We start from the raw sequence: 21,220 nt of genomic DNA on the forward strand, positions 1-21,220 counted from the left end.
ACCAAGAGCAACTCTACATATAACCACTACATAGTTGCAGGGTACCACTGGCCCTGGCATGAGAAAGATTGCACTCAAAACTTTTTCTAAAAATGTGCACCATGTGCATATCTCATATATTCAAAAAAGTAGGGAAAACTCATTTTAACAATTAAATACATAATTATTACATTTTTAAATGCTCCTTTGTGTACCACTCAAAATCCTCTCCTGCACACAACTTTTGGGAAAACACTGACCTAGTATGTGCCCCAGTCATTTTCATCTCATCACACTGGTTGTAACTGTGTATTTAACTATCCACTTTCCCCACCAGACTGGGGACAGGAGTGGGGTCTGAGCTCTGCTATCCCAAGCAACGAACGCTGGACTCCTAGTTGACCATACGTTGCAAACAAAAGACCCAGACCATTCCCTCGTCCCTTTCACCTCAAACTATCCACGGGCCCATGAGTTCCGGCTGGCTGATGTTGAGCAGCCACCTCGCCTTTTTTAGCCTCGATTTTTCTCCGCTGCAAAATGGGAACGACCATACCTGCCTCCTCGTGTGAGGAGCGACTCTGCAAGGAGTCAGATGGTGGGTGTGAAAGTACTCTAGAAAATAATTAATTCACTCATCCATTTAGCAGGCAGTTATTACAGGCCCGGGGCGGTACAGCACGGTTACCACAGCAACCACCCTTCCCTGGCACAGGTCGCATCCCGGGAGTCCACCAGTTTCTCACTCTTACAGAACTTCAGGTGGTGACCTTATTCAAAATGGCGCAGGCAGCCTCGGGGGCTAGTGCGGCGGCGCGGCCGCCGCGCCCTATGACCTGCTGGCAGCAGCAGAGGGGGGAGCCGGGCGCCGCCATATTGGCTGTTGTCCTGCGAGGGGAGCGGCGGCGGCGGCGGCGGCGGCGGCGACGACGACGACGCGTGTGGAGCGAGGGATCCGCGCGAGCAGCGGCATGACTCGGAGGCGGAGCAGGCCGAGCGGCGGCGCGGGTCGGCGCGAGCGGGTGCGAGCCGCGGGGCAACAGAAGCCCCAGGCTCCCGAACCCCCGCCGCCGCCGAGCCTGGAAGCTGGAGCGGGTGCAGGGCCCCCGGAGGCGCCCGCGGAGCCGGACCGCCACGGCCCCAGGGAGGAGGACGAGCCCAAGTTGGCTCTCGGACCACAGGTAGGAGCGAGCGAGGCGAGTCCGGCCGCTCCGGCACTTTCACCTCCCGGGAGCGGGGCCGGGGTGAGCTTGGGGATGAACCATCTTCCACCGGCTGGGGCTGAGGCTTTCTCCCCCGAGGCGGGAGTGGAGGCTGGACCCTTCTCTCCAAGCCGGAGCATGGCTCGTCCTGTCCTGTGACCAGGCTGCCTGCCCTCTCCCGCCGCCTCCGGGCTGGAGCAGGGGCTAGACTTTGTGGTCCCATACCCACCCACACTGGGACTGGGCTCTGATCCTGAGGCCACAGCCCAGCTCTCTGCCCTTCTCCCCCTGGGCCCACCTGCTCCACCACCTACCCACAGAGCAGCCTGGGGCGCTGTGGCCTGGAAGGCTACAGCCTCTTCCCTCTCCCCCAACCCTGGGAACGGCCCCACCCTTTCCCTTCACTGCCTGCAGCCACTGCCCCCTCAGCAGCTGTGTGCCCCCAGCGTATGTCTCCTGTGGCCTCCCTCCTCTCCCTGCCCAACATAGCAGTTGGAGCAGACTGTCAGGCAGCCCCGAAGACTATTTAGTGGGGCTCCTGCACTGAAGTGAAAACCTAGCAAAGCCTTCCCTTTCTTCCCTCTATACCCCTGACCCACAAGGTGGCCCATCTCAACCCTCAGATCCCTGGGTTTGGTGAATCCTGCTGAGAGTGAGCAGTAGTAGCAGGATTCCGCAAAGCCTCCAGCTTGCCACCTGGAAGAAGGTCACTTTCTTTTGAGCAAAGGAGATAATGGGAGGTACCCTGCCAGTGTTCACTGAGAGCCCGGGGTGACATGAGCCTCAGTTGCTCCGGGAGGGTTGTGGCACATGGGGCTGGGTGGCTCGCCCTAAGCTTGCTCTGACAAAAGAGTTTTGAGTTGGTCTTTTGGCTGAGCCTGCCAAGGAAGGCAGGCTCCTGCAGGAGTCTTGGAGGGTCGGATGCAGCGCCGGATGAGGATGAGGCGTGGCGGAAGATGCGTTTGGCTCTGCAGACACTGCATCGGGCAGCAGGGGACTCTGGGAGGCTGGTGCAGCCAGAAGGCATGGCTCTTGACAGCCTTCTAGTAGAATCTCTGGAATTGTGCATGTGAGTGGGGATGTCATTTGGGGTACCATTGCCAGAAAGCCTTCCCTAACTTTCCCAGTTGCGTGAGGTGCCCCCTTTGTGCCCACAGCCCCCTGTGCTTCCCTTTGGTAGCACTCCCCATTCTTCAGTGAGACATTCTGTTGATGTATCTGTTCCCTGCACTGCACTGTGAACTCCGCAGGGGCACAGACTATGTCATCTATCTCTGATTCTCCATGCCTAACCCTGGGCCTTGCTGACACTGAGTAGAAATAACTAGGTGAATGGGAGAGAGAATGAATCCGTTGAGAACCTGTGCTTATTGTAACCTAGTTTTGATGTTGGTCTCCTTTGTGTTTCAGATCACAGTAAGATTTTTAATTAATGAAAATGTCACCATTTATTGAGTGTCAGAAGCCCCACCTTCACCCCCACCCCCTCCCCTGGGCTGAGACTGGTTCCAAAGGATGCAACTCCCCAGGTTGGACCCCACCCTTGCCTGGTCTGACTTTACCTGCTTCCCCCCTCTAGCTTTCCTCTTTTGCTTCTCTGGGCCACCCTGGGAGTCCGACAAAAGGAGAGAGTTGGGATAGGGGGAGCCAGGGGAGCTGTTGTTTTCTCTCCTTCCCATTCAGACCAGCAATATTTTAGGGTCCCCTGCCACTTAGGTTATAGTATTCATGGCCAAAATTTGGATAATGGCTTAATCATTTAATTTTTATTTAGGACGCAGCTTTCCTAAGAGCTATAATCATCATTATCTACTCCACTGCCTGACCTGCAAATTCATTAATTTATTCATGCCAGACACTTTACATACCATACTTCTAATCTTCCCACCGCTCCTGTTCTTTCCTCAGCATTTAGTACAAATGTGATGAGTTAACTATTGGTTTAATTATTAGTCTACTTTTGCTACATAAACTCTGAGAGTGCAGGAACCACGTCAGTTACCATTGTACCCCTATGCCTGGTGATTAACAAATATTAATGAACTGAAGGATATAAATACGATTACACTGTTTTTCAGATGAAGAAACAAATGCTCATATGACATATGCCCAAATAACTCCCACTATAGGTCACAGGTGCCTCCTGGCCCCCCAAAAAGGACACTCTTGTGTACTATGTGGGATTTACAAGGCATTTTTTTTTTATTATAGCCACAAAGAGGTAAAACAAACTGACAAACTCTTTTCTGATTGTACCCCACTTTTTTGCTGGGGAGAGGGTTTCTGAATGCCAGAAGCAGACTTTTGTGCCCTGGTGAGAAGCACCTGCTGAAAGGGTTGGAGTCATTGTTCTGCCCCCTAGCGTGCCTGTGGTGAGGATCTCTGTCTCCCACTGCCACTTAAAACTCTGTGTACACAGAGTGGGTCAGCAAGGTGAAACTCACTGTCGCATGCCAAAAACAGCGAATAGGACCACTTCCAATCCACAGATAGGTTCTAATGTCCCAGGTCACATATTGCTTTGGTTTTGTTTTAAGCCAATTTCTTAAAAGCCAAAAGATTCCTACAAACTGGATTTGTGCCATGTCTTAAAACTCTAAAAATCTGGTGCCACTGAGCCCAATTTCTGCAAGCCAGTAATATAAAGTTTTGAGTAGTGTCTGCCCCTGATATGAAGGACACCCTGATCTGTGCCAGGCCCTGGGCTAGCTGGGAATGCAGAAGTGAATCAGACATGGTCCCTGCCCACAAAGGGCTCGTGGTTCAGAGAACATGTATATAGTAATCACAGGTAGGCTGGAAGAGCCATGATTACTCTGAATTCGGGTTCAAAGGCCACTCTGGTTCCGTCCAGACCCTTTTGCTCACTTTGGTTACTTGTACACATTTAATTTTTTTTTTTTAAGTTTATCTACTTATTTTTGAGAGAGAAAGAGAGGGAGAGCATGCGCATGCACAAGCTAGGGAAGGGCAGAGAGAGAGAGGGAGACAGAATCTGAAGCAGCCTCCAGGCTCTGAGTGTCAGCACAGAGCCTAACACAGGGCTCGAACCCACGAATGGTGAGATCATGACCTGAGCCTAAGTTCGATGCTCAACCGACTGAGCCATCCAGGCACCCTGCATTACTTGTGCACATTTAAATGTGGGACCTTGAGCTAGCTTATTGGGGATCCCAAAAGTCCTTATTTAGAATTGTTTCAGGTCACTAAACTTTATTGATCTGTTCACTAACAATCGAAATCCTCATTCACTAAACTAAAACTGTTACTACCTTATTAGCAAAGAACAAAAAACCTTACAAAGCAGCTGAATAAGGCAATAGTGAGAAAGTGTTTAATGTTCCAGACTTGGGGTGAACTCCAAGCTCAGTCTCTTTCTAGCTTTGTGTTCCTGGGCATGTTTTTTTCCCCTCCCTAAGCCTCATCAGCAACATCACAAGAAAATGGAGCAACCCACCTAGCACCTAGTACATCAAGGCTAGAGCAGGAGTTGGAGATAGTGGGAACTGTGCCAGGTGGCCATCCAAAGCCTGCCAGCTCTGCTTCTGTCTTTCCATCTCTCTTGGACCACTCAGCTTGCAGTCCAGGGGCACACTCAGTAAACCCTCAGGAGACTTGCCAGACTGTAAACCAGCAGTTGGTGCTGGTTGAGCTCATCTGGTGTTTCCCATCTCTCATCTCTACGGCACCTGCTGAGACCTGCCTGGCCCAGTTTAAAGAGACTCTAGAGACCTGGTTCCCCACTGCTCAGAGTTAAACCTGCTCCCTCAAGAGACTGGAGCACAGGATTAGTCAGTATCTTTATTGAAACCATCTCATTATGTTTGATCCACTGAGCAAGCATTATGACCTCTGTGCTAGGACTTTTATTTTGGGCACAAAGATAAATAAGATAGTCCCTATACCCAGGAATCTCCCCCCTTAAAATCATTGCCCACCCAGCCTGGCCACTTTCACTGCAAGTAGTAGGAAATGATACAAGAAGGGGTGGATCCCTGCCACCTCTGGTTCTTTGTAAGCCAGTAGAGATTCACTATGTAGAAATGTTAAAGGGCCTTTGAAGATGAAGACTTAGCTGCTGAGATTTTTTTAATTTTTAATTACTTAAAATATCCCCAGAGCTATTATCTTAATATCTAATATCAGATAAACTATTAAGATCCTAACGACTTTATATACTGAACCTAGAAGTTTTAAGAGCAGGGGCTATATTTAACTCATTTGTGGGGTATTTAGTGTGCACGGTCCTCATGTGCTCAATAAGTGGCTGTTAAACCAAATGAAAATAAAAGAAGTAAAAGTTAGGTTTCTTCCACTTTGTGCTTACCAGCTTCTGCTGGGCCAGGCTGGCGGTCATTCATTCATTTAGGCCCGTGATACACACATCACACCCAGTCTCCCTCTCACCTGATCTGGTGTTCATTTATTCTGCAAATACTAATGGACACCTGATCTGTATCAGACCCTAGGCTAGCTGAGGATACAGAAGTGAATCAGTCCCTGCCCACATGTGTGTATTAATTGTAGTTAGGCTAGAAGAGCATCACTTCCTCTGAGTTACAGTTCAAATCCTAGATCTTAGTACGCAGCCTTTCAAAGAGTTTTAGCCCTGTTAGCATGTTTTCTCACATGTATGACAGTGATGCCAGAGTCACATTAGGGCAGCAAGTGCTGCATGTCAAGCACTTAGCACAAGTGGTAGCTATGATTATTATAGATATTTGGTGCTGAAGATGCACAAATATGATAACCAATAGAAGATTTCTCAGAGCTGATGCTTCAAGGTTGAATAGAAGTTCCTTTAGAGAAGGTGAGAGAAAGTGTCTAAACAAAGAAAGCAATGTAAAGACCCAGAGGCGAGAATTGCCCAATTCAGGCAGAGTAGCATGAGGTCAGGCTGGAGAGGTTAGCAGGGTTCTAGAAAACCACAGCAAGAAGTTTGGGCTTTATCCTGCAGGCAGTGAGGAATCAATGAAAGCTTTTAAATAGGAAAATAAACATGTTCTTGGGTAAGTTCTCTGATAGCATGAGAGGATGTAATTCTCAGTGGAAGAGGTAGCTGTGATTGCTTGATTCCACCTCTTCCTCATCCTAGCCTAACTAATCATCAGATCCTCCGTGTTTTGCTGGATTCTGTCCCAGACCTACAGAATTAGAGTCTCTAGGTCCAGAGCCCAGGAATCTTGTTGTTAAACTGCCCCAGGTGATTCTGGTATGTGGCTGGGTCTGCTAACTGCTCAGTTGAGGGTGGTATGAGGAGCTTTGTGGAAGCCTAAGATATTCTTCAAAGAATAGGGCTTCCGGAGAGGGGAGCTTTTCCATAAGCAGGAATAGAAACAGCCTTAGTTTTAAAAACAAAAAACAGGCTTTCCCCAGTTTTCCAGTTGTTGCCCCATTAATGTTATTCTCCAACTGCTGATCTTCCCTTGTGTATCCAAACTCTTACCATGCCCATTACATGCTGTCATCTCTGCTGAATGATCAGGATGCAGTGAGTCATGGGACACAGGTCCTGCCCTCAGTGTTCTCAGTGTTGTGGAGAAGACAGATCTCAAAAACTGGGACACGTACGATAAGCTCTATTCAAGAGGTATGTAACAAAGCATTAGGGCATCCCAGAGCAAAGCAGTTAATTCTGCCTGTGGACTTAGAAGGAAGTAACACCCTAACTGTGCCTAAAAAAGAAGAGGCAGAGGGGAACAACATCAGTGAGGGTGTGGTGCTTTATATATTTGGGGAAAGAATGGATATTGGGGAAAGGAGTGGTTAATGGTTTTTCCTGGCAGGATGTGCAGAACAGAAAAGGGCTAAGGAGAGAAGGTCTTGTGTCCCAGGAAGGGCCCTTTGTTTACACCCTTTGGTTCTGTGCCCTTGCTCCCACACTCATCCTTCAACCTGTAGGTGGATGAACATGCTGCAGTCCTAGGCCATCTCCTTTTAGTCCCTCCTCAAGGCTCTCAGCTCTCCAGCAACTTTTGTGGTTCTCTCTCCATTCTGAAATGAATAGGTTCTTCATCTACTCTGAAAAGTGATATAGGGAAACTAGATAGTAAGAAGGACCCTGAAACATGGAAGGGTCTTATTAGGAAGTTGTAGCCAGAGATCGTGGATGGGGGGGTTCAAAGGGGCCTTGAAGGTCACCTGTCTAGTCCTCTGTCCTGTGCTTCAAGTAATAACTTTGGATTGGGCAAGTCTCACTTAGTAAGTTTCCCTGTCATTTCTTCCAGGACAGAAGAGGAAAGAAACTAACGGGTATTGAGCACCTACTGTGTGCCAGGCCCAGGCCAGGTACTTTACATAATTTATTTCCTTCTGTCCTCACAACTCTGTGAAGTATGGTTTTATTCTCATTTCATAAATGAGGAAATTGAGGCTCAAAGAAATTGAGTAATTAAGATAATACTGAAATGGCAGAACTGGGTTTTGAACTCACAACAGTCTATCTCCAAAGTTCATACTCTTCCACCCATGAGAAATCCATGCTCGGGTGACAGAGTAGGTTATATGATTTGCCTGAAGTTCTAAGTTATTAAGCAACAGTTTAGGCCTTCTTGTGGCTGACTGCACCCAGAAAGCAGGTTCAACAGATGAGCTAGCCTTGGGCAGGTAGAAGGCCACTGGGGTCAGAGAGACTCGTTACCCTATCCTTGGCTGAGCTTGTACAACCAGAGAAGATTCTCCACAAACTGGCTGATATGAAATAGCTGTTCATCCAGGAAGGAACAGAGACAACAGACTGAGTGGGAGTTTGGGTGAAAGCTCTAGGGCACTGAGGTGCACTTATATCACCTCGTTAAGAATTAAATGTAGCTCTGATTGCCAGCCTCAGAATGGTCTGAGATTCTTCACACTGATGCCCTCTCATCAGTAGCCCAGAGTCACAAAGATAGGCCTTTTAGCATAGCATATCCAGGAAGTGGCCAGTTCAGCTTGTCTTTAGACTCTGTCCTTTGTATAGAGCAACTAAAATGTGAGCCAGGTGGGCTTTTAAGCATTTATTCATTTATTCAGTGAATGCCGCTATGTGTCAGGTCCGAGCCAAGCCTGGGTTCCCGGGCACACTTAAATGACCAAGATGCACTCCCTGCCCCCAAAGAGTCCTCATTCCACCAGGGGTTTGAGACAGACAGAATATGTCTATGGCGCAGTGTGATAGGTACTATAGTAAAAGAAATAGTTCTACTCAGCCTGGTCCAGCAAAAGCTTGACCTTTGACCAAGATCTTAGGCCATGAGTACAAATTTGCTGGGGAGTGGAACTGAGATGCTGAGGTTTCCAGGGCACAGTGTATTTGCTGGAGGAGCAGTACGAATAGAACCTAAGATTCTCAGATGTTAAGCTTGGAAATGAAGCATGGAGAGGTCAGCTGGGGCCAAGTCATGAAACACAGGGTCCAGAAAGTGCTGCAGTAGTGAAAACCAGAAAGCCAGGAGATTAAAGAGAGACCAAGGTGGGAAAAGGAGCTAAAAGAAGGAGATACTCAAATTGGATAGGTACATGAGAAGGCACATAATAAGCTTACATGAAGCAGAGAAGCCCAGTGCCCAGGTTGGTTGGTTGGTTGTTTTAATTTGTATATTATTTTGTTACATTAATTTTAATTGTGTGTTATTTTAATTTGTGTCCCTTCCTGATTCTCCAAAATGAATATGAGGCATCTGGGAGTTTGGGAGTATTGATGTCCCCATGCATGAACCTGCCTGGTTTAAGCATGTGTTCTTAAGGCAGAAATTCTATGTTATTCGATGTTTCCCACTACCTAGCACAATGAGAATGGGCTCTGAGCATGTTCACTGAAGGAGGAAATGAGTGGGTGAATGGAAGAGTAAGTGGCAGTGACTGAGCTGGTGACTTTTGGTAGGCTGGGTATTAATAATTTTCTCTGCTTCTGGAAGGGAATTTTGGCTGCTACTGTTGTCTTCTGCCTTGGTGACAGGGAGGCTCTTGGAGTTGGGTGCCTTGAGAGTTGAATGCTCTAACGGGCCATTTCAGAATAGGATTTGGAAGCTATTGCAGGACCACTGGTTAAATACAGCATATGTCTTGGGGGAATCCTCTACAAACATACACAAACTCTTGGGATTAAAAGGAATCCATGAGAGAAATGAGAACAGGTTTAGTGCTGGCTGTTAGATCCAGCCTCAGAGCAGACCTTGATAGCTGCCTCGCCTGGTGACCTGGGTTATTCTCCAGCAATTCCCAAATTGTGGACAGAAAGATGAGGTGGGAAATTTATGCCCCAAAAGAGCTATCCAGATATGCCATGAACTGTATCATTGTTAATAATCGCCATTGCTTACTGTGCACCCACTGGGTTACAAGCACCATACCATTAGAGACTTTACATTAGCAGTTTTCAAAGTGTTTGGTCTTAGGGACCTTTTATATTCCTAAAAATTATTGAGGACCCAAAAGAGCTTTCTTTTGTTGGTTTTATCTGTTCATATTTACCAAAATAAGTATTAAAGCTGAGAAAGTTTAAAAATATTTAGTTACTAAATCATTTAAGAATAACAATATTAAACCTGCCATGTTAACATACATAATTTTTTAATGGAAAATACATTTTCCAAAAAAATAATAGAAGACTGGTCTCATTTTCATTTTCACAAATTTGTTTGTCTGGCTTAATAGAAAGAAGCTGGATGCTCATATGTGTTTCTGTATTCCGTCTGCTGCAGTACATTGTTTTGAAGTATATTTTAAAAATCCAGCCTCAAACAGATGTTGTTGGAAAAGGAAGGAGTATTTAAAAAAAATTTTTTTAATCTTTATTTATTTCTGAGAGAGAGAAAGAGAGACAGAGCATGAGCAGGGGAGGGGCAGAGAGAGAGGGAGACACAGAATCCGAAGCAGGTTGCAGGCTCTGAGCTGTCAGCACAGAGCCCGACGCGGGGCTCCAACTTATCAACTGGGAGATCATGACCTGAGCTGAAATCAGATACCCAGCCAACTGAGCCACCCAGGCGCCTCTAGGAAGGAGTATTTTAAAAGCCTTTCCAGGTGATTGCTGATAATTCTTCTTTGCAGTGTGGAATCTGAGACCATTTTAATGAAGTCTTTGCACTCATTACATTAAAATCTGTTGGTTTATCTAGCACTTTGAATGGATTTTTTTTTTAACAATGCATGATTCTGAAACATCATGCTTTGCTCATTTGGAAAATAGGTTCACTGAGTTATGCAGCTCTTCCAAATGTTTTCCCATTTCATTTTACAATATCAAAAAATAACATTTGTCACTATAACCACCATTTACACCAGAAAAGTCTAAGGATTGGGAAGCTTTTGATTTCATGATGGTGGATACAAAATTCTAATTTCCAAATTTCCAAAATTCTGAATTTTGCCTGAAAGCTTGAATTTTGTCATTGGCCACAAGTAAAAAGTTGTTTTCCTGGAAGTGATGGGTTCATTTTGTTCATTTTTTGAGAAAATGTCTGGCATTTTTCAAGTCTGAATAACCAGAGTTTGTCAGTCATTCTTCAAGTAAAAATGGTGTTCCATGAGAAAAATTGGCTTCCTTTTCCTTTGATTTTAACTATTCTTATCCAGAAATATCTAGAATACCCTAGCATAATGTTTCTCAGGCCAAGACTGAAAAGTCTTGGACCTGGTCAGGTGAGAGAGCAGAGATATAGTTGCATATGCCTGCCCCCTGGGCAAGGAGTGGCTACAGTCTAGGGTTCACCTGGCTCCTTGACTGCTCTGGGAATTTGCATGCTAAAACAGGACCCTTGTGTGAGTAACCCCACACTCCAGAGATTCTGGTTTTGTCTAGAGTGAAGCAGAATTTAATCTTGGAGTCTTTTTTGAGCAGATCCCAAGTCTAGAACCTTTCCTAGCTCTTCCCCTATCTTTTTCCTAGTTCCAGATCTTTAGCTGGAGAGGCTCTGACATTTAAACTGAAGTAAGAAGGAATAATTATTGTCCAGGGCTCCTGAGTTTAAGGATCAGTTCCCTACCCATTATGATGAAGAAGAATGGTTGGGTGTTTCATTCATTCTATAAACATTTATTGTTCGTGTTCTTGTGTGGGGATACTGTGCCTGGTGTAAAAAATGCAGCTTGAGAACAGCTACTTTAAAAGCCTGAGTTGACTTCAGGACATAAGGGGTAATGATTGACGGGAATTTGAAAAATGGCAGGACATTGCAGTCAAAGAGAATTCTGAACCAAGAGCTTTTCTATAGCAAAGCAAAAATTTGCAGGAACAGTGGTAGTACTGACTGAATATAACATCTCTAGGACTTGGGATTCTCACCACCCTCTGGCAGTAGAGATGAAAATGTCAGAGAAAAAAGTCCCCAGGTTCCACCATGCATCGTATTCAGGGGCAGGCACTAATATTTAGGATTAAGACAGCTTTGGAGATAGCCCCAAGAATTGCCAGGCCAGAAAGAAGAAAAGTATACCAAGCTCATGACAGTGGATAACTGGTTTCCAATGTAGATTTATTAAGAACAGAACAGCCAGAGGGCCTAGGTGATGATAGATTGTCTACTGTATGGCTCCTTTGAGCTAATAAGCTTTGCATCTCTAATGTCACTTAGTCTAGACAACCTTATGCAATGTAGGTGGTATCATTCCTGCTTCAGTTAGGACCTAATTAACTTTCTATGCCCTGTGTTTTCTTTTCTTTAACTGGAAAGTCAGCCTGTCCTGTAAGTTCACTTCCATTGATGGCTAATCTCATTTATAATGTGGACCAGTTTGGCTCTAGGGAGAGCCACATTATTCCATAAATGAGGCCATCTGATTGTAATCCCCAAGGAATGTGATCTTTCACTCTTGCATGCTTGAGATTAGAACCATTCAGATGAAGGTCCAGGGTAGGGGGATGGCCTTTCTCTGTGAGAAGCAATAATTTCAGAATTTCAAGCAATGTCTCACTAAGCTGTATTGCCATAGTGACATCTAATAAATTTGAGTTAGCCACTATGTGCCCAGCTGATCCTATGCCCTTTGGTACATTGTAAGAGATCCAGACAAGAATTATACCTGATGCTTGCCTTCTAGGAGCACATTCTAGTAGAAGGGACAGAAAATGCAGGTAAATAGATTAAGTGGAAGGCACAGATGCTGTAACCAAGGCATAATGTGCTATGGAGATATGGAGAGGAGAGGTAAATTATGACAGGAACCCTCTGGGAAAGACTGGATGAAGTTGGATTTAAGCCCTGCCCAACTACTTATTGATAAACTTGGGAAGGAAGGGGATTTAAAACAGAAGATCCCCTTTAGCAAAGGCACAAGGTAGAGGTAGGAGAGTATAGAAAGTATTTGGGGAACTTAAAGAATGACTTCATGGGGTAGAGGGCAGAGATTAAGATGTCTAAAAGTCACCTTAAATTCACTGCACATTAGAGATGCTTGTATTAAAAAGTAGAGTGACATATTTTCTGTATTTTTCAAGCTTAGGCCTGATTTTAAATGTTTCCCATCACTCCCATCATGTTCATAATTAGTACCGTATGTTGAGCAACGTATTATGGGCCTGGCACTGGAGTAGGTGCTTTGTCCATTTTAGTATATGTGCTGCCAAAGTGAGCATGGTGCTTTGTCCATTTAATATTCACAGCCAACCCTACAAGTTAGGACTTAATCCCGTTTTACAGATGAAGAAACAGAGAGTAGGACTTGCCCAACATCATACAGCTGGTAAGTGCTGGAGGCCCAAGATTAGTGCCAAAAACCAGTGTTATTTCCACTACACCCAGTGCCTCCCACAAGTACTTTGGCACTAAGTATAGTCACACTGATCACCTATTTAACTTACAAAAATTCTGTATTTGCTTTTAAAAGGAAAAAAACCGCTTATTGAACATTGAGCATATATGTTATACATTTGAATTCTTGGTTGTGCCAGAACTATATATACTATACTTCACAATGCATACAAAGAATTTCAGAATAATTTTACTCATAGATTTTCCTCTTATGTAGTAACTTTAGAACCTAATACCCAAATGAAATGAAACTCTGTTGTAGTAAAATGACATGTCCTGGTGTTTTCCATAAGAATATGGATGGTCACCATCAGTACAGGAAAAGGGACTTGGGTGTTGACCTCACCTGCTCCCTCTGGAGTTACTATGGCACCTTATAGATAGCTAAGAAAATTTTCCTGGGGATACTTCTCAGAAAGGCCTCCTTTGCCTTAACTACTCAGAATACCATCCTCCTCCATCAGACTCCCACCCTTTCCATAAGATGCTCACCACCAGTGGGTTAGAAGCTATATCCTTATGCAGGTTACAGTTAAGCAGTTGCCTTGTCCACTGAAATGTGCCTTTGACAGAAACCTTTTAGGTAGTGTCTCACATGAGTTCCACATATAAGATTTCTCTTTCTCTGGTACTCTTTTCGAAGGTCTTTGTACTGCCCCAAATGTTTCATTATGCTTCTGGTACTACTATTTGGTTCCTTTTTTTTTTTTTTTTTTTTTTTTTTCTCCTAGAAACCAGAGACCCAGGTCAGTGTAATTGTAACATTACAGGTTTAAGGATACCCTGATGCCAATTTATTGTGAGAAAGTGATTTTATTCGAGAAAGATGATGGCATTTATTTTCTTGGTAGGATGAGGATGATACCCTTATTCCTTTGCTTAGGCCTCTGCAAACACCTGTTACCTAGTGGTGGGTAAGTTTGGAAGGTATATCAGTTAATATAACTATTGCATGTAATAAACCACCCCAAAACTTAGTGGCTTAAAACAACACCATTTATTATTTCTCATGAGTTTCTGGGTTGACTGGGTATTTCTGCCAATTGGGTTGGCTTGACTGATCTCAGCTGGGCTCACTCATGTTATCAGATCCACTGGCCAGTCAGCGAGGAAGACTCAGATTTCTCCACGTGTCTCTCAACATCCCTCCAGCAGCTAGCCCAGTCATGCTCTCGTGGGAGGCAGAGGTGCAAGAGCAAGCAAGCCCAGCCATGCAAAGAAGCAAGTAGAAATGCATATATACTTTTAAGCTTATGCTGGCAGCAAATTTGCTAACATCCCATTGGCCAAAGAAAGTGACATGACGAAGTGTCAGAGAGAGAGGGTTCTACAAAGTTGCAGAATAGCCCTGGAAGCAGTGGCATTGGTATAGTGGTGAGCAAAGCTGCCTTCCAAAGTTGCAGGATATAGGAAAGCCATTAATTGGGGTCATTAAATGCAATCGGGTTCCCAATCATACCCCTCAATGTGACATAAAACCTATAGACTTACATTTCTATGTCATTTGTCCTAGAAGGAAAAAAGAAAGTCCAAATAATAATTACTGTATATTGGGTCTATGCTTTGAGCATGCACAGGGCTAGGCACTTTCCCTGTTTATACACTGAGTCTCACAACAACTCTGCAAGGTAGGTAGGAAATCAGAGCTCGGGAAGTTGAATAACTTGCTCAAGGTCACCCAGCTAATGTGTGCTCAGGGGGGAGGCATTAGAATGTGTGTCCGTCTGACCCACAAAGCCCAGATTCTTTTCACCATACCTCACTACCTCTCAGAACGCCAGGGTTTGCCTTACCCTTTCTCCAACTCAGTTTTTTATTGAATTAATGCTTTCTGACTAGCTGTGCAAAACCCCGCCTCCAAAATTCTGCTGTGATCCTAATGGAATTGTGCAGCTTTCAGGAAACCCTGACATTCTCCCAAACTCAGCATTAACTGAGAGCATCCCCCACCCCCAGATGGGAATTGGTCTGTGGACTACACAGACAGCCTAAGAATGGAGGGCTCTCCCAGACATACCAGAGAAGGAAGAGGACCTTCCTTTAATCTTCAAGATTTGGAGACATCAGGGCATTGGAGCATGAGCTTTGAAGTCAACCTCACTGGGACTCAACTCCTAATTCAGCCATTCACTGGCTCTAAGACCTTGAGCAACTTACTTAACTTCTTGAAATTGTTTCTTTGTCTTTAAAAAAAAAAAAAATGGAAATAACACCTAGTCTGCAGAGCTATCACTAGGACTAAAATTATGTAGTGCCTAATAAAGTGCCTAACCCAGTGCCTGGCACATAATAAGTGAAGGTATTAGTTTTGTTGATATTATTTCTAAGCAAAACCTTTCCCCTCCTGGGAAACCCTGTTTCTGTCTATTGGACAGGTTCCCCCCACATCCACCCAGTCTGTGCAGACTTGCTGCCTACTATGTCATCGGGAACGCAAAGGCTGGGAAGAAGGCCCTTCCCAAAATGGACTGGTGTTGCAGGGTGAGAAGCTGCCCCCTGACTTCATGCCAAAGCTCGTCAAGAATCTCCTAGGCGAGATGCCTCTATGGGTCTGCCAGAGTTGCCGAAAGAGCATGGAGGAAGATGAAAGGCAGACAGGTCGAGAACATGCAGTGGCGGTAGGTAACAGCTGAGGAGGGGTCCCTGAATGCAGGAGGGCTGCCTGCCCAGAGAGATCAGGCTGTTGAGCTGTTCCTTCCCTGTTCTCTCAGGTGCTCTCCAGCAGACCCTGCGCCCGAGCACTTAGGGGCTGCGGGTTGGGTTCACAATTGGGGCAAGAACAGAGAGGCTTCAGGGAGCCCCCTTGCCCCTGAGGAGGGTCTCTGCAGTGTGAGGGCCAGCTTGTAGGTACTGGTCGATGAAGATCCTGCCCCTTCCATGTCACCGTGCTGCCTTCAGCTCTGTGGCAGCTTGAAAGCCAACCAGTATGATCCAGAGAGCAAAGGTTCGTTTGAGGATCTACCATGTGCCTCAGTTAGAAGGCCTCCAAGATGCCCAAGAGCCATCTAACTGGCATCTCCTGAATCACAGCAGTCAGACTTGCCTCATTTCTCATTCATTCCCCTCCAGCCCCTTTCTTTTCCCCAGGGTCATGTCCGTTTCAGGACTTTTGACTTAAAGTCCCTTCCTTTCCTTGGCAGCTATCAGGACTCCCCAAAGGCCCACAGTTGACAGGCAGTCTGTATCCCTACCAGAGTCTCTGTCACCAGTATCCACACACTTCACTTTATCGGGAGCACCTCGGCCTCTCCCAACAAAGGCCTGATCCACGTTGGCCCTTTCACCTGGGGTTGTGGGACTTGGGCTTTGACCATGGCACAGGACCTGGAGGAGGAGACGCTCCTGGGTAAGCTAAGGCCACAGAGGGTCAGCTCTGATGTTTGCTGTTTTACCATGAGCTTTTTTCTTCCCCCTTCTCCAGATCTCCTTGTCACACACATCCTGCAAATCACAGTCTTGTGGGGGTGACTCTCATTCCTCTTCGTCCTCCTCTTCATCGTCCTCGTCCTCCTCCTCCTGCCATGGGAACTCAGGGGACTGGGATCCCAGCTCCTTCCTGTCAGCACATAAGCTCTCGGGCCTCTGGAACTCTCCGCACTCCAGTGGGGCCGTGCCGGGTAGCTCACTCGGGAGTCCTCCTACCATCCCTGGTGAGTCTCCGAGCTCGGGAGAGAGCCAGGCCACATAAATGTAGAGAGCTATTTTCCTGTCCACTTTATTAAACAAATCAGGAGGCCAGTTATTAAAAGAAGTAAAAGGAGCTGTTCTAATGGAAGCAGGGGGTACCTAGCCCTTGACTGTCTCCGTGGCACCCCTTTCCCCACAACCCTGAAGTTGAAAAATAACTGTCGTTGGCTGCGATAGCTTTCCCATCAGATTCAGGAGGGGGCATGGTGAACACTGGCTGAACAGAAAGTGGAGTCTGGGAGTATCCTTAGGGAATTAGGACTACAGTCACCTAATACCTGACCCCTGCAGCAGCACAGAGGTCCAGAGTGCTTTTGTCTTCCCAGACCTCTTTTTCTCCACCTAAAGAACAGATATAAAAGCACTGCACTTCTATCAACAAGAAGTTGGTGCAAGCTGCCAGGATTATTAGCCAACTTCACAGATATACAAGCCTTCTTTAGATCCTGAGATAACCCTTAGAGACCCAAAGAAAAGGTCTTGGGTTATTGAGGTATGATATAAATACTAATTATTGTCTGCTACTAAATTGAGGGCCTGAAACTGGTGTAACACCATATGTTAATTATACTGGAATTAACATAAAAGATAATAATAACTAAATTAAGGGCCTGAGTTCTCTAGAGGGGTGCTGCTCCCAGAATTGTGAGAGATGAGTAGAATTCCACTTATTTTAATGCATAAGTGAAAGTGAATCCTCAAAGCCTTTTCCCACTTCTCTGAAATCTAGAGACACCTGAGAGTCTGGTACACCCTGGCTGCCTCAGTCCTCACGGCCCAGAGGCAGAGCTTTGGCCTGCTGCTCCACTGGCTTCTGTAGACCCTTCCCTGGGCCTGAGGAATACCTATGAACAAGCAATCCTAGAGAGGCCCCGAGAGACAGAACACATATCCCCTGTTTGTGCCACAGCAGAGGAGCTAGGACCTTCTGTGGGGCGGGCATTCCTGGTGCCTTCTCTCTCAGGTCTGGGCTCCTTGAGCCTGTCTACCCAAGTCGCTGCCTGCAAGGAAAAACTCTCCAGTCCGAGGCACTGTTAGACTTTCCCAAAAGTTCACAGGGTCCACTGTGCTGAGAGGCTATCCCCAGATAGGTTCCCTCTGGTCATAGTAAGCAGGATGTTGTAGCAGTGAGCCCTTGGGCTTTCCTTCCCAGGGTCTTGGCTCTCACTCTGACCCCTTTCTTCCCCATCCGTCCACAGGTGAGGTTTTTTCTCTCTCGGAGCACCACCGGCACTCAGACCTCACTGCTCCACCTAACAGCCCCACTGGCCACCACCCCCAGCCCGCGTCGCCGATCCCATCTCACCCCGGGTCCTTTGGCTCACCACCCCATCCACACCTGCCGCCTGCTACCCCGGCAGCGCCTTTCCCTGCCCAAGCTTCAGAATGCCCTGTTGCCGCTGCTGCCGCCCCACACACCCCAGGGGCATGTCAGACTCCCCACCTGCCCTCCACCAGCATGCCGCTCCTGAAGATGCCTCCACCATTCTCAGGGTGCAGCCACCCCTGTAGTGGGCACTGCGGCGGGCACTGCAGCGGGCCTCTCCTCCCACCTCCCAGCTCTCAGCAGCTCCCTAGCACTCACAGGTAAGTGAGTGGCACAAAGGGTATACTCCCTGCTAACTTCGACTTTGAGTTCTGAGAGACTTCACAGAGCATACCTTTGGGGTAGAAATTGAATGATAGATTCTATGTCTTTTGTATCATTTTTACAATCCTAAAAGAAGTAACTGTTATCTTTTAAAAACTTGGAAAAGTTCAGGGTGTCTAACGAAGAAAAAATTTCCTCAAAACCTAAAGATAAACCTTTAACACTGGTATATTTTCTTCCTGATGTCTCTGTATATAAATTAGGTCTCTGTTTATATATTTTTGTGTAGTTATTTTTTTTAACATTATAGATCATTTCCCCAGTTAAAATTCTTCAGAAAAGTTTCCAGTGGTCTCAAAATGTCTTCTTGCATAGCAGTAGCATAATTCATAAATTATTTTATCATTCCCCTATTCCTGGACATTTGGGTATTTCTAGCTTTTAACCATTAAAAACAAGGCTGTAATAAACATTCTTGTACCCAAATCTGTGTTTGAGTCAGGAATTATGGCCTTAAGGATTCCCTAAAGTAATTCTAAGTACTGAAGAAGTTTATATTAACATGTATGTGTGAAAGATAAAATTCTTTGTGGAGGAGAAAGGTACGTATTTTTGTATTAGAAATCAGAGCTGTGTTTATTATGCATTTGAATTTTCTCATTCTAAAATCCCACCACCCCAATGCCACCACTTTTAGCAGTTTTCCCTACAGGTCTTACCCACACAGTGGTGGTGGTGTCTATACAGTTCACAGTTTTTTATTGTCCTCTTTCACATAGCATTCATTGTGTGGTTCCTATGTGGTCTTCTGGGTCTCAGCTGAAGGGTGGAGAATATTCTCCATAGTGCACTTCCCTGTTCTCTAGTTGCTAATGATTTAAATCATTCCAGTATTTTAACATTGTAAATAATGTCTCTAAAGATGTCTTTGCCTAAAGCTGTTTCCCTCTTTTGGGGTTTTCTCCTTGGAAAAGGTCCCTCAGAATGAAAAAAGTTCTCCGTTTAAAAGATGTCAGAAGGTCTTTTTTGAGAAGGGTTCCTAATACATATTGAAAAATTGCTTTCCAAAAGTCTCTCCAAATTTATGTAACCACCAATATTAGGGTGCTAGCTTCTTCATATTCTCAGGAGCATGGGTTATTTTAATTTTGCTAATGTAGGTGAAGAATGGTCATTTTGGATTAAGCTTCTCTGAGCACCACTGATAATGGTTCCTGCCCCTCCTTTTCTACCCCTTGCACAACAGACTGCCCTGGGAGCCAAGCCTTCTCACTGCTCCTTGCCCTGCCCTTTCTCCTGGCTCCCACCATCCCAGCCTCACCCCATGTCCCCAGCCCTAGGGCATTCCAGCTTCTGATGGCCAGGCCAGGGCTCTTGTTCTTCTGGCTCCAGTTTTGGGACTTTGTGGGCCAGTGTCTTTTTCTTATCCTGGAAAAATAGTCTATGTTACGTGATGCCCCCAGTGCTTCCTGAAGTCCAGAGACAGAGCAGTACAGTGGGAGAGCATGAGCTTTGCACACAGGCAGGCACAGGCTGAGCCCTAGCCTCTCCTTGGGCAAAGCAGTTAAGCACTCTGACCCTTAGTTACCTCCCTTAGTTACCTCCACTGCAAGTACCTCCACTGCAACATCTATTTTGCAGGACCTGGGAGATGCTTAGAATATGCTAAATATAGTACCTGTCCCAAATAGTACAGTAGCTCTTAGAGTCTGGCCCACAAGGCACATTGACTTTCCCAGATTTAAGGCCCCACAGCTAAGACAGCTCCACCCACTGGTACAGATTTGGTCTAAGGACCTAAAGGGTAAAAGGAAATTGACCCTGTTGACCTTTGGATGCTTCAGGAGAGCCATCAGCCCACAGCCCACAGGGTGATGGCCCTGTTTTTGTGAGAGGCACTGATAACAATCTGACTGCTTTGGCCTTTGTGGGATGAGGCACATGAAGGGTAGTTGGGATGGCAATGGTGAGAATGCTTCCCTGGGCTCCTGCTGCAGTCTGCTCCTTCCATGCCCTCCTTCATCTGTGGGCTTATCTTTCTCCCCCATCAGCAGAGACCCTGGGTGTAAAGGGCACAAGTTTACACACAGTGGCCTGGCCTGCCAGCTTCCCCAGCCCTGCGAGGCAGATGAGGGCCTGGGTGAGGAAGAGGACAGCAGCTCAGAGCGCAGCTCCTGCACCTCATCCTCCACTCACCAGAGAGATGGAAAGTTCTGTGACTGCTGCTACTGTGAGTTCTTCGGCCACAATGCGGTGAGTGAGCCTGCCCAGGCCAGAGAGGGCTGAGGGCCAGTTAAGGTGAGCCAAAGGAGCACCCTACTCTCCCCAGAGTTCCCCTTGCTCAGGGGGATTATAACCACACTGGAACCTTCTGAGTTCTCGCAGCCTGTGTCCACTCACTTAACCCTTACAGCACATTTGTGAGGTAGGGATTTTTCAACACTTTGCTCCCTTTGCTCTTTTCCTGGTTTCTCCTTAAGATTGACTTTTTTTCCGTAGGCAAAAGGAAAGGAAATGGTAGAGAGAAAGCTATGTTTCTGATGAGTATGTATATGTGTGTAATCACAGAGAAGTGAACAACACTTGTGCGTGATGAAGGCAGAGTGGAAGCAAAGGCTCTCAGTCCTCCAAGTGTGAGAGACTGCGAGGGATAGGCCGTAAGCACAGGCGGCACCAGGAAGAAGGTTCAGGGCAGAGTATGTGCTGTCTGTACAAAGAGCGAAAACAGTTCAGAAGTCTGAAAGTGCAGAGCAAAGGGCCGCCGGCTAGGGGAGAGCAGTTGAGGACAGAAGAAATGAAAGTAATCACATTGTTAGTCACTTTTGAGCTAGGGGTTATTATTCTCATTTCAAAGATGACAAAATCGAGGCACACAAAGACTAAGTGATCTGCCCAAGGTCATACAGCTTCCGAGTGACAAAGCCCGGGCTCAAACCTGCTTTCCTGGCTCCCAAGTCAGTGGGCTCACAATGCTGTTGCATACCTCCCACTCCCTCCGCCCACCGCTGCCTTAGCTCTGGGCCTGGCCGAGG

The 21,220-nt window shown here is 46.2% G+C and overlaps 1 protein-coding gene across 15 annotated transcripts in view; it reads left to right on the top strand.

Moving 5' to 3' along the window:
• The first annotated feature begins 837 nt into the window (after positions 1–837).
• Positions 838–21,220, top strand: part of FAM193B (family with sequence similarity 193 member B) — a 31,529-nt gene continuing 11,146 nt past the window's right edge. The window contains exons 1-9 of one of the 15 annotated variants that reach the window (XM_043590276.1): positions 1,051–1,160; positions 1,784–2,250; positions 7,409–7,469; positions 12,763–12,842; positions 13,762–13,824; positions 15,286–15,528; positions 16,332–16,560; positions 17,797–18,184; positions 20,240–20,441. In XM_043590276.1, coding sequence (XP_043446211.1) covers positions 15,415–15,528; positions 16,332–16,560; positions 17,797–18,184; positions 20,240–20,441 — 933 coding nt within the window. In that variant the 5' untranslated portion in view covers positions 1,051–1,160; positions 1,784–2,250; positions 7,409–7,469; ... (1 more) ...; positions 13,762–13,824; positions 15,286–15,414. Of the gene's footprint in view, positions 1,161–1,200; positions 2,251–2,292; positions 7,470–12,762; positions 12,843–13,667; positions 13,825–13,958; positions 14,132–15,285; positions 15,529–16,331; positions 16,561–17,796; positions 18,185–20,239; positions 20,442–21,220 lie in introns of those variants that run through there. The other 14 variants (XM_043590194.1, XM_043590100.1, XM_043589762.1 and 11 more) reach the window with 14 other exon arrangements.

This window comes from Prionailurus bengalensis, chromosome A1, assembly GCF_016509475.1.
Source record: "Prionailurus bengalensis isolate Pbe53 chromosome A1, Fcat_Pben_1.1_paternal_pri, whole genome shotgun sequence".
In the NCBI taxonomy this organism is placed as follows: Eukaryota; Metazoa; Chordata; class Mammalia; order Carnivora; family Felidae; genus Prionailurus; species Prionailurus bengalensis.